Source organism: Gossypium raimondii, chromosome 10, assembly GCF_025698545.1.
Source record: "Gossypium raimondii isolate GPD5lz chromosome 10, ASM2569854v1, whole genome shotgun sequence".
NCBI classification, from domain to species: Eukaryota; Viridiplantae; Streptophyta; class Magnoliopsida; order Malvales; family Malvaceae; genus Gossypium; species Gossypium raimondii.
Genome location: NC_068574.1, coordinates 53,471,282 through 53,484,431, shown reverse-complemented (window position 1 = coordinate 53,484,431; position 13,150 = coordinate 53,471,282). Strand labels below are relative to the sequence as shown.

Sequence of the window (13,150 nt, the reverse complement as noted above, 5' to 3'; positions counted from 1 at the left end):
AGTCAGAAAACAGACCTAGGTGTTTTTTTTGTTGTCTTCTGTTCGATTTTTTTTTTGGTTATTTGGGCCATTGTATCTTTAGGCTTTGTGGGTTTAATGGGTTAGGTCTGGGCTAGGTTTGGTTTTGGGCTCCGGGTATAAATTGGGTTGTACAATGGGTGTTACATATTGGGTCAGTTTAGGGTTGTAAATTTTGCTCATTGGATAGTTTTCAATGCTTAGCACACTGGAGGCTTTATATTAATTTTTAACCCAATTTAACTTGGATAAAAAATAAATATAAAGTATATAAACTTATCATCATTTGGACCGACCTTGGCTGGAAAAATTTTTAATCTTGCCCTTGGTTCACTTGATGCAAAAATTCTCTAATGGTTCAAGCCTTTCAAGGTGTCTGTCGAGCCAATAATTTTCAAATTTTGTGCAAAACTGTCAAAAATAAATCAAATTTGTGAAAATTTATTATAAAAATAATTAAAATTAAATATGTTAATAATTTAAGTGCAAATTAATTATTTTATAATTAAAGTGTGAATTTTGACAAAAATTTACTACGAAACTGCATGAATTAGAGCTTAAAATGTGCTGAAAAAGTCTTTAAATATTTTTTGTGTTTCCAAATACATAGACATTATTTGTGAAAGCTAAAATTGTTTGTAAGTGAGGTATTTTGGTGAGTGGTTGTAACAAGTTGTCTATTAGGATTGTAATTGTTTTTTGAGTAGATTGAGTTTTAGCCAATTGATAGTAGGATCAATTGTTGAATAAACTATTCACTGAGCGAGGTTCCATAGAGTATGATTGTTTTCAAACTACGTTAATAAACTTTGGTTGTTATCTCTTCGTTTACTCTCTTTGTTGTTTTTCTTTGTTCTTAATCCTATTCAAACTCATATTTGAACATTAGATCAGGCATTAATTTGAACAAGAAGCAATTTGATTGCATGGACTTTTATTTTTCTTTTGTAGAAGATCATTTAATCAAATTGCCCACCTTCATTCGTGTATCTAAAAAACACAAGGAATTAGGGCATTTACCTCTTTTGGAAAATCTTCAAACTTAGAGATATACCATCTCTTAGCGGCATAACTCCTAGCCATCAAGTACAAAGCAGTCCCTAGAGTGGTTGAAAATGAGTACAATGTTTGAGAAATCAAACTAATTCCCAAGAACCCTAAAATCTCAACCAAATAGTGAGGGCAAATCACCAACTCAAATAAACCACGTTTGGGGACCTTGTAATCTTTGCTACCCTTTGTTCTTAGCTTGGAAAGAAGGAAATGGTGGTAGAAATCGCCACTAATTCCTATTAGAAACAACACAATTCCGGGGTACTTCAAATCAATCCATGGCTCTAGAAGTTCCTGGTTGAGATTTTGTGTGTAAATTAAGCTTGAACTGAGAAACAAATAGCTGAAAAGTATAATTATCATTGTGTCCAGAGTCATCTCTCCACTATATTTGTGGATGAAACTCACCTGCAATATTTATTCAACATAATAAGTTAGGTGAGCGAAAGAAGTGATTCTTATTATATAACTTAATTTATTTGCATCTTTTTTTATTTATGCTGATATTCATCACAATTCATCGTGATTGCATTTTATTACCCCCGTGGTCACATTAACTATGATAAGGAAAAAAGCTTCATCAGCTAAAACCTGATTTTGGGTGTTTGGTAAACATTGTTTAAGGCATTGTTTTACGTGTTTTTTAGTTGATTTGAGTACAAATGGGAGATTGAGTTGTTAAATTTTCTAATTGTAGTGTTTAGTGAATAGAGGTTTACAAGTGCTTGTTGAATTAAAACCTCCAAAACAAAAAATACAATGATGGATAACTTTTTACACAGTTGATTGGGAATAAGATATCTAACCATGCTTACTCAAAAATTACTCCCTGTGTTACATGCTCTCAAACCTAATAGGGGTGTCAAGATATCAATAGTCTCAATTCTCTCATTTTTCACTTTTACCTCCAAAGTTCAAAGTAAATATTTAAAAAAAAAAAAACTCCATCATGAATCTTATAAAAGTTGATATTGCCATGAGAAGTTTTCAATCGAGTCTATTCATTCTTGAATATTTATGTACTCTTAATTTGTTTTTAATTTACTTGTGTAAAATGATTTCTTATGCAACTTTATATTAATAGAAATATGCTACTTGAAAAATTTATTCAAAATGTGACATAATTATCACTAATTTACATACTAAAAACATGACATAATTAGCACTAAGAATATAGTTTACAATTATATTGATACACTATTAAAATTTATTATTTTCCACAATGTTAATATTTGTAAATAAAGAACTTAAGAAATTTGTTTATTAAAATTTTAAAAATATTCACTAATTAACTTCCATACGGGATATTTTAATTACTTGATAATATAGTTTTATTTCAATAATTTCACCCAATAAAGATTAAAGTATTATAAACAAATAAATATTTAACAAGAAAATGTGTCATGTCATTATTTTGTCATTTTACACATATAGACTTTTAACTATCAATAAAATTTTACCAAACACTTTTAAATAAATAATTAATAGAATCAATTGATCAAATCAATTAATAAATTCAATTCATCAAATTAAATACTACAATCAAATATCAATCAATTAAAAAAAAATCTTTTTATCTCACTACATGGTTTTATTTGGGGTGGTCTACGGATCCTTTTGCTTTGGAATTGTGGCTTTCGTTATGGGGATAGGTGAGCTGTGTTATTTCTATATCTTGCTTTAAGGGTATCTTTTGTTATTAAATAAGTGTCACCAAGTTAATTGATTGGATTTATCTATAATATTTTATTTCTTGGTTTATGGTATCTTTTGCTATTTAATTGGTGTTAGGTAGATGGGCTGCAAGTTATGTAGGTTAGTATTGTTATTAAAATTGTAGTTTTAGGATAAAATATTTTTCAATAAATTATTTTTAAAAGGAAAAGTGATTCTTTAGTTAAAATTGACCTAAGAGTTTTTTTAGAAATCGAAAATTTTAGTTTCTTCCTAAAAATATTATTTTTCTTAAAAGTACTTTTAATAAGTATTCCTAAACTAGGTCTTAATAGTGATTCATTCTTGTGATATTATCTTCTTTTTTTGGGTATTCGACTATCTCAATTGTTTTATTGATTTATAATATTTTGATTTAGTTTATAAAAAATTATTTTTTAAATAAAAGTAAACTACTCTTATGATGTGTGCAAAAAATTATTATAAAAATTACCAAAATAATATATATTTATATTTTAAATGAAGGTAGATTTTTTAAAATTTTATATTGTTTAATTGTTTTATTGTATTTTTAAGAATGTTAAAGTCATGACTAGTTTATGGAAGAGTATTTTTCAAAATTGAAATTATTGAATGTAAACTAAAAGTGACAAAAAATGATTAAATTTTATAAGAAAGATATTTTTGTTTTGTTAATAAGATAAAATAAAAAAGTTAAGTGAGTAGTTTGTTAGAGAGTTGTAATTTTGTTTTAACATGACCTTGAAATTATTGATTTTATTTTTCTTAAATTTTATTAACTTTGGATATTTTAATAATTTATCATGTGAAATGATTAGTGATATTAAACTTAATTAGGAGTTTAATATTAACATTAGATTTTTTACACTGGTATAATAAAAATATATTTTAGTCAACAAAATTTTTAATCTAGTGATAAGATTATTTGTGTTGTGACATGCTCTAATATTTATTCTCAACCATAAAAAATTAAATTTATAAAAAATCAAGAATTGAGTTATTTATAAATATTTTTAGGCTTGAACAAAACATTATATTAATATTTAATTATTTACTAAAAGAATATTTTTAAATAATTATTAATTGAATTAGTATCGAATTAATTCATAACATTAATTTAATAAAATATTTAATATAATTGTGATGTGAATTAGAAAGAGAAAATTGAATTAAGAAGATCAAGCTAACTGATTGCAGACCGCTAAGAAAAGGAAAAGAGAAAATAAAAGAAAGAAAATACCTCAAAAATTCTCTTAAGGAAATGAATGGTAATGGCAGATTTGAGCAAAAGAAACCTAAAGTCTCCATTGGGAAAAGCCAAAAGGAAGCAACACCGACAAGGAAGGCTGGTGTATACAGTAATAACATGCCAACTCTACTCCCAACTTTAATCTTAGTTGAAGAAGCATCGAAGAACTTGGAATATTCCATATGTATCCCTCTTGTTTCTAAAACCCCAAGAATGGCCGACGATATTAGATTCAAAACAGACGCTGCAGTGAGGACCAAGCTCGGTGGAATAGCCATTGCTAGAGGTTACTTGTATTTGCCTGCTTAACCGTCTGATATAGTTTGATGTGCACAATTATTTATCATATAGCAAATTGGCATCACGTGTTATGTAGCTTAGTTTGGTTTCCCAAAGCCCCATTTGATCCACATTTTTTTCCAAAGCAATCGGCAACCCCTTTCATCACCCATATATTCCTTTCGTATAGGTAATTACGAGGTGCTCAACATGGTAAAGGCCCAGCATCTTTAAGTCTCATAATTGCAGCCGGATATATCACCAAAGGAATCGGAAAAATCTCTCACTCCTCTATTCCATTAGTCACCCTCTTTGTTTGAATAGATAAAATTAATAAAGGAATTTTTACAATTTTTATTTTTAACATTTACCTTATTATAAGTTTTTATCATGTTTATTTTTTTTTATAGAATGTCTAGAACTGTTCATAGTTCCTCCTCAACCCTTAAATAGGAGAACAATGTACATCAACATACTTGAACTCACGTTTTCTTACACTGGCAACAATGCCAATCGAACTAAGACTTAACATTAATAAGAAAAAAATGTAATTCCACATCTTAAAAAGAATCTACACTTTCTTTTTCCTAGCTTTTCCTCCTAAATGGAGCAAATAAAAACTAAATAATTCAAGGAAAAATAATGAAAATTCAACTCTCTTAGCTTCCCCTAAAAAAAATGATGTTAATTTCTTTTACTTTCCTTTCCCTTCCCTTGTTTTAGTGCAATTGAAACATACTGTAAGGTTTCACTTCTTTTTGAAAATATTTTTATTTTTATTTTTACTTTTTATTTTTATTTTTAGAAATAGAAAAAAAAGTTTGGTGAATAAAATTTGTATTCAAAATGAAAATATGAAAATACATTCGATAACTTTTTCTCATAACAAGAATAATGAGAACTCCATTCATCAAAGTCAAAAACTGTATTTTCAACTTCTTCTCTTTTTTAATTTTGCAAAACAATTTTAGTGAAAAGAAATCAAAATAACTTTTTTGTTATTTTCTAATTTTTACATATGTTGATTTTATTATTTTAAAATTGTTTTTAAAATTTTCAAGCAAGCACTTGAGAAATTTATAATTTTGGCTATGGACTATTTCATAAGAAATGGTAAATATAGAGGGTCTAAAGTTTTTGCATATATGGTCTAAAAGAACATGTTTATCATTTGCAATTTCCCATTTTTTAGGAAATTGCATATATGGTCTAAAAACATGTATTAAAGTCAAAAGATAGAATACAAGTGATTAATTGGAGAATATATTTTCTCGAGATTTCTTGGGTAGCAATATCAATTTAAATCTCCTTCCGGTAGGTGTACATTAAAGCCTTCATCCATGCATCAAAACACATATGGAATTACAGCTTTGACTTCTTTGGGAAAATCTTCAAACTTAGACATGTACCATTTCCTGGTGACATAACCCCTGCACATCAAGTACACAGCAATGCCTAGAGTGGTAGAAAATGAGTACAATGTTTGAGAAATCAAACTAATTCCCAAGAACCCTAAAATCTCAAACAGATAGTGTGGGCAAATCACCAACTCAAACAAACCACCTTTGGGGATCTTGTACTCTTTGTCACCCTTTGTTCTTAGCTGGGAAAGAATGCAATGGTGGTAGAAATTGCCACTGATTCCTATTAAAAACAACACAATTCCAAGGTACTTCAAATCAATGGACGGTTCTGAGCGTCCTTGATTGAAAGTTTGTGTGTAAATCAGGCTTAAACTGACAAAGAAATAGCTGACAAGTATAATTATTATTGTGTCTAGAGACATCTCTCCACTGTATTTATGAATGAAAATCACCTGCAATGTTTAATCAATAAATTCACTTCGATTAGTATTTAAGTTTCAATATAAGCTATTTGGGAGAAATTTAAAGAGTAAAAGAGAATTTGGATCCTAATCTATATCATTTCCCCAATTATTAAAGAAAAAGAAGAGAAAAGATACCTCAAGAATTCTCTTAAAGAAATGGATGGTAATGGCAGATTTGAGCAAAAGAAACCTAAAGTCTCCATCAGGGAAAAGCCAAAAGGAAGCAACACCGACAAGGAAAGCTGGTGTGTAGATCAAGAACATGCCAACTCTACTGGGAACTTTAAAGCTAATCGAAGAAGAAGAAGAAGAAGCATTGAAGAACTTGGAATATTTCAAGTGAATCTCTTTCGTTTCTAAAACCCCAAGAATTGCCAGCGATATTAGACTTAAAACAGATGCTGCAACGAGGACCAAACTCGGTGGAAATACAATTTCAAGCACTATAGGAATAGCCATTGTCGAAGCTTTGTTGTATTTTTTTGTTAACAATATGATGGTTTTATGTGCACGATTATATATATAAATATATATGGGAATAACTTGCATTAAAATAATCCAAAAAACTAAGTTTTGTAGGTATTAGACGTGAAATTGTTATACAATCATCGATAGACAACTTATTTTATGAACTTTTCCAATCATATTATTTATTTATTTTAATTATTTAATGATATTTTAATAATTTTTTTCATGTCATTAATATATAATTTTAAAAAATTACGCCAAACCTGAACACTAAACCTAGAACCCAAACACTAAAAATTGTCATTAATAATTTTTTCCATGTCATTAACACACAATTTTGAAAAAAAAATTTGCACCAAACATTGAACCTTAAACCTTTGAATCCAAACTTGTAACCCCAAACTCGTAACCCCAAACAAAAACCTTGAACCATAAATCTTGAATCCAAACCCTAAATCTCGATGTATCAGCTCAAAATTTAAGATTTAGGGTTCAAGATTTCGGATTCAAGATAAAATAATAACCAAAATTATGTGTAAATAACATAGAAAAATTGCACAAAATTACTATTTTTTTAAATTGGTCGCACAAAATAAAAAACATTAACTTATGAAAAAAAACAAAATATTAAAATTTGTAAAAGAAGAAAAGATTTTTGTTTATAATTTAAAAATTAATTATTTTAAGTAATTTAATTAAAATTAAATTAAATTAGAGAAATATTAGATATAGATGAGTATATAATAACACTTTATTATCTTTAAAATTTAATAAAGTAATACTATTTTATTAATATCTAAAAACTATATCTTTTAATATTATCCCCATATAGTGATGTGTGTGAACTGAAAAGGATGGATTGAAAATAACCAATTTGTACATAATTCATATATATTTTATAAAATAAATAAATCCTTGAAAATATGTTAATGATATAAAAAGATTGAGTATCTCATTATATGTTGACTTTTGTACCAAAAAGAAAAGAAATAGAGAGAGAAGGAAATTTTAATGTGAATTATTGAAAATTTATAGAAAGAGTATTTCACTATATCTTGGCTTTTGTACCAAAATCATATTATATATATATATATATAATATATTAAAATGGTATCAAAAAAAAGATTGAGTATCTCATTATATATTAACTTTTGTATCAAAATAAATTAAAAAGAAATAGATAGAGAAGGGAAAACTTTAATATGAGTATTGAAACTCTTTTTTTTTTTTAGATCACTTAAAAAATGAAAAAGTGAGAGTCGTCACCAATCCTTTTTTATATGAGGTGTGATCGGATCACCTCGTAATTTGATTGTTTTAATAAAAGGTTTGATTTACTAAACAACGATTTTTGGTCTACAAAATTCAGAAAATTGGTTCGGGAGTCGGTTACGTGCGAAGAAGGATTAGCACCCTCGTGACACCCAAAATTGGTACCTAATTAATTACTTGATGTCTTAGTGTTGAAAATTGAAATTTTGAAGAGAATTTAAAAACATGATCGCACTTTACATAATGTTACTTTTAATTAAAATCACTTGAATAAATCTAAACGTGTGTAAAAGGCTCTCTTATCTCGAGGTAACAAAAAGGTCATATCCCGTAAGTTAGGACACAACATCTCGAATTCTAAAAAATAACCTTACTCTTTATTTAATTACTATTTAAATCTCATGTGTTTCAATTTTAAAAGGGATGTCCGGTTATCTAGGTTCAAGTAGAAAGTTGAACCCCGTAAGTTAGGGCACGACTTCTCAAATCTCCAAATACGGGACATTGCCTGAATTTTAAAATTTCCTTTATTAAGTAATAATAAATGTAACATTTAAAACAATGTGTATTTATCTTATTTGGGGGAATAGTATAAAAACGGCCAATTATATTTAAACATAATGTATGATGTAGTGATGATGAGATAATATAAAATGGCTATATGGATATGATATATATTAAATAAATAAGAGAATGCTATAATAATACTGATGTAACTATAACAATAAAATAATAATAATAAAATAAATAAGGTAATTTAAAACAAATAAAAAATGCTAGATGCTAAATAACGAATGTAAATATAAATAATATGAGAATATGTATAAATAACGAGCGAAAGATGAACAAATAAAAATAATGAGCGAAAAATGTACAAATATGAACATCATTAATTTTAAAAATAAGAAGTAAGACAATAATAAATGAGTAAATAATAGTAAATAAAAAATTGCATGAAAAGCTAAATTTACAATAGTAAATAAATAAGTAAGTAAATAATAATAATAAATTTCATGAAAGGCTAAGATTAAATAAATAAGGGACTAAATTGAAGTTTAAATAAAATTGTAAGTATAAAACATAATAAATTAAATAGTAAAACAAAATAAAGGACTAAAGTGAAATGTGCGAAAAGGATGAGGGACTAATTGAGAAAATATCCCAAACCCTACTAAATGCGCCGTTCCTTTTGACAAATCAAGGGACTAAATTAAAAATGAAATAAAATTAAATGGTCCAATGTAAAAAAGAAAAAAAGAATTAGGACTGGATTGAAAACAATTCCAAAAGTGAAGGGACCAGGGTCGTAAATAGACCATTGCCACAAAAATACGCGGATCCTAGGATGGATCGGGTCGGGTCTCCGTGTCGGCTTCAAAACGACAACGTTTAGGATGTCTATTTCCCATAAATGGTCCAAGGACCAAAATAGAAATAAAAAAAATAAAAAGAATAAAATAGGACCTAATTGAAACCAACTGTAAAAGCGGAAGGACCCATGGAGCAATTAGACCCCCCATGTCAAAAATGCGCTGATCCTGCGCGGTTCGGGTTGGGTCCCAGGTTGGCAATCGGGTCCTATCAAAACGATCTCGTTTTGGGACTTATGAACAAGGGCCAAAACGACGTCGTTTAGCATCGCTTATATAAGACAAAAACCTTTAAAAATTTTGATTATGTTTGCGTTTAAAAAAAAATCTGAGAGCTCTCCCTTTCTCTCGGTTTTTCCCACATCCGGCCTGGGTACCGGCGAGCCTCCGCTATGGCTCCGCTTTGACTCCGCCTAGCCGGAAAATAAAAAATGCTTTTAGTCCCTTTTTTTTAATTATTTTTTAAAACCCAGATCTAAACCGAATATTTTTTTTTGAAATCGAAAAAATAAAAAAGAAAAAGAAAATGCGAAGGAAAAATTTCAGCCTCGCTGCGTTCATCCGACCCTCGTCGGAACCCAAATGGGTTCTGAGATATTCAGGGTGCTGAAAGTGGTCCTTGACGATGGCAAAAGGTGGAACGACAAGTGAGAACCCTTCCTCTCCCTCTTTTTTTTTATATGTATTTATTATATCTTTTTAAACAAAAAATAAAAGACTATCTTTGTGTTCTTTTCAAAATCTTGTTTTTTTATTTCTCTCTTTTTTCTTTTTTTTTTGTACCTGATTGCTTGTATTTTGAATACATTGATTGTCATGGCTTTTGTAGCGATAATATTTACATTGTTCATTATTTCTGTTTCGCTATTGTTTCTCTACTGCCATCTCTTTGTTGTTTATGTCTTTTCTTCGTCCTTTTTGCAGGTATTGGCGCGCGGTTAGCAGCGACAAAAGAGGCCTGCGCTGGCCATTTTGGTGAAACAGCGACCAAGGCGTGTCAGGCCTCGGGACGAGGAGCTCTAATGTGGCAGTGAGGCAAATGGGATTAGGATTTTTAGTTTTACTGAAATCGTTGAAGTGTTTTGGGCCACTGGGTCTCTTTTTCATTTGGGCTTGTAATGTTTTTTGTTTTGGCCTCTAATTTATTTTTTTTTGCTTATTTGTAAATTGGTACAATGAGTTATTAAATACATTGAAATTTTGTAGAAAGATTGGCTTTTGTACCAAAATTATATATATGAGATATCATTATTAAAATGATATCATAAAAAAATATCTCAACTCCATGATTTTTTGGGATAATCATCTAATTTATCAATATAATTATATATTTATTATGTATTAGATGTATTCATGGATCGGACAGGTTAGATTCGGGTTGGGCCTAATCATGATATTAATATATTTTATATTTGTCCAAGTTCGACCCAATCCGAAATATGAGCCTAAAATCTTATCCAAATTCGCCCATATTTGCAAAAGACTAACCAAAGTCTATTTAGGTTTGGGTAAAAATATTAGGCTCGAAAAATAGATTTGGGCAAAAAAAGGCCCATGTAAAATATGGGTCGAGCTCGTGCTTAAACATTCAAGACTCAAGCCTAGCTCGGCCTAGCCCATTTTTAAGTTTTTAATACTTTATATTATGTTATTTTAAATATGTAATTTAGAACACATAAAAAAATAAACATATACTAAATATATAATGCTACTCTAATGTAAACACTAAAATAATGTTAAAGATAACTATATAAAAAAATTAATAAATAAAAAGTGTATAAAATACGTTTAATACATAATAAATATATAATTATATTGATAAATTAGATGATTATCCAAAAAATCATGGAGTTGAGATATTTTAATGCATGGATGCTGGAATGCATTAAAGAAGCTGCTACCGAATTTAATGTGTTAAATGCATTAATGTACAGCTTCTTTAATGCATTCTAGCATCCATTGAATGGCCGTCCATTGCATGTGGAACATCTCATTTAATACATGTTTGGCTGCACATTAATTTCGGCCAACATTTAGACACACATTAATTCGGCAGTAAACACAACATTAACTACAACATATTAATAACCTGCACTTAAAGTGTTAGTTGGAGACATAATATAAATTCGGCATCCTAAGGCACATTTAATTCAGCAGCCTGGACAAGTTAATTAAATTCGGCTGAACACCTTAAAACATACATTAAATTCGGTCAAACATATTTATAACATGTAGTAGCAGCATTAAATTCGTCCAGACACATTTAAACAACAGCATTAACTACGACAAAACACATTAAATAGACTTAAGACAAATTAAAGCATGCATTAAAACAAATAAAACATATTTATCATGGAAATTAATATGTCCAGATTTTTAAACAAATTTATTAACTTAAACTAATTAACTAATTTAACTAATAGCAATTATTTATTCCAGTAAATTAAATTAAATCGAAGTTCAAGCTCAGTGAACTAGAATCAGCTCGAATAGAGCTCTAATGAACTGGAACAAGCTAATTCAACTTGCAAAAGTTTACAATTGATGCCCAATGGGCTGAACCAAGTATGTTTTCGGGGCGGGTCGTATCAGAGTCCTTGATTGAAAGTTTGTGTGTAAATCAGGCTTAAACTGACAAAGAAATAGCTGACAAGTATAATTATTATTGTGTCTAGAGACATCTCTCCACTGTATTTATGAATGAAAATCACCTGCAATGTTTAATCAATAAATTTACTTTATGAACATTCATCGTAAGATAAAAAAAAAATTGTATCCGCAAAAGAGAAAAAAGAGTAAAGATACCTCAAAAAGTCTCTTAAAGAAATGGATGGTAACGGCAGATTTGAGGAAAAGAAATCTAGAGTCATCAGCTGGGTAAAGCCAAAAGGAAGCAACACCGACAAGGAAAGCTGGTGTGTAGAGCAATAACATGCCAACTCTACTGGGAACTTTAAAGCTAATCGAAGAAGAAGAAGAAGCAGCATTGACGAACTTGGAATATTTCATGTTAATCCCTCTAATTTCTAAAACCCCAAAGAATTGCCAGCGATAATAGAGTTAAAACAGATGCTCCAGTGAGGAGCAAAGTGGGTGGAAACAGAATATCAAGCACCATAGGAATAGTCATTGCCAAAGCTTTAACTGAAAAGTTCAGGCTGCGTGGGAGGTAGATAAGTAAGTTATGCCTAACTATGCACAGATGGGGCGGTGTTTGAAAGGGTTAAGCTGATGATGGTTCAGTGAAAAGTCTACAGTGGCTGCAACTATATAGGACGTAGGTGGGAGACGGTTCAGAGAGACAGGTGGAACGTTTAATGCAAATTTTTGACTTTAAAATATATCGTTTTCTTACTTTAATTTTTAAATGTTTTTATTGGCTTTTTATTAAAATAACTCAAAATAAGACTCTAAAAAGTGATATTAAACATGATTTGAAATTCATAATGTTTGTGACATGACAATGGTACCACACATATTGTAATCGTATTAAACCACACTATATTTTAAAATACCTGTTAAAAATACAAATATTGGGGAAGAAAAAATTAATGGACGGGGTAAATTTTTTTAATGAAAATCAAAAGTAGGAATGATGGGTACGTGTCTTGTTCTTACTGAATCATTCTTTTGTGGATTATTTTAGGATATTTTTAACAGTGAGGATGATGCAATATTTTTCACTTCAATAATTGTTAGTAGGTTTTATGGTTGAAGGAATTAAATGTCTCTCACTTTTCTTATAAAATAATTAAGAGCGGTTTATTATTTTCGTTTTCTTTTCAGTTTATTTTATTTGATAATTTATCAGTGTGGTTTGATATATCATTTTTTTAAATACTCGTATTTTTAATAGATATTTTGAAATATGCATACTAATGTCACTTGTTAAAATAACAGTATCCAATTTTTTTAAAA

General features: G+C 29.1%; 1 protein-coding gene, 1 long non-coding RNA gene and 1 pseudogene across 3 annotated transcripts; 1 reads left to right on the top strand and 2 right to left on the bottom strand.

The window, feature by feature from the left end:
- Positions 1–850: 850 nt before the first annotated feature.
- On the bottom strand, positions 851–4,303 carry LOC105775595 (uncharacterized; annotated as a pseudogene).
- A 1,257-nt stretch (positions 4,304–5,560) lies between these two features.
- LOC105776427 (uncharacterized) lies at positions 5,561–12,498 on the bottom strand. 2 transcript variants are annotated; one of them, XM_052621748.1, is made up of 2 exons: positions 12,038–12,498; positions 5,561–6,110 (listed from the first exon to the last, which is right to left on the bottom strand). In XM_052621748.1, the coding sequence occupies exons 1-2, from the start codon at positions 12,239–12,241 to the stop codon at positions 5,640–5,642; spliced, it is 675 nt and encodes a 224-aa protein (XP_052477708.1). In that variant the 5' UTR covers positions 12,242–12,498; the 3' UTR covers positions 5,561–5,639. The 2 variants fall into 2 exon arrangements, with proteins under 2 accessions (XP_052477708.1, XP_012454524.1); XM_012599070.2 differs by lacking the exon at positions 12,038–12,498 and adding an exon at positions 6,258–6,623.
- Positions 9,545–10,441, top strand: LOC128033731 (uncharacterized). Its single transcript, XR_008189757.1, has 2 exons — positions 9,545–9,879; positions 10,157–10,441. It is a non-coding gene; the product is annotated as an uncharacterized LOC128033731 (long non-coding RNA).
- Positions 12,499–13,150: the final 652 nt, after the last annotated feature.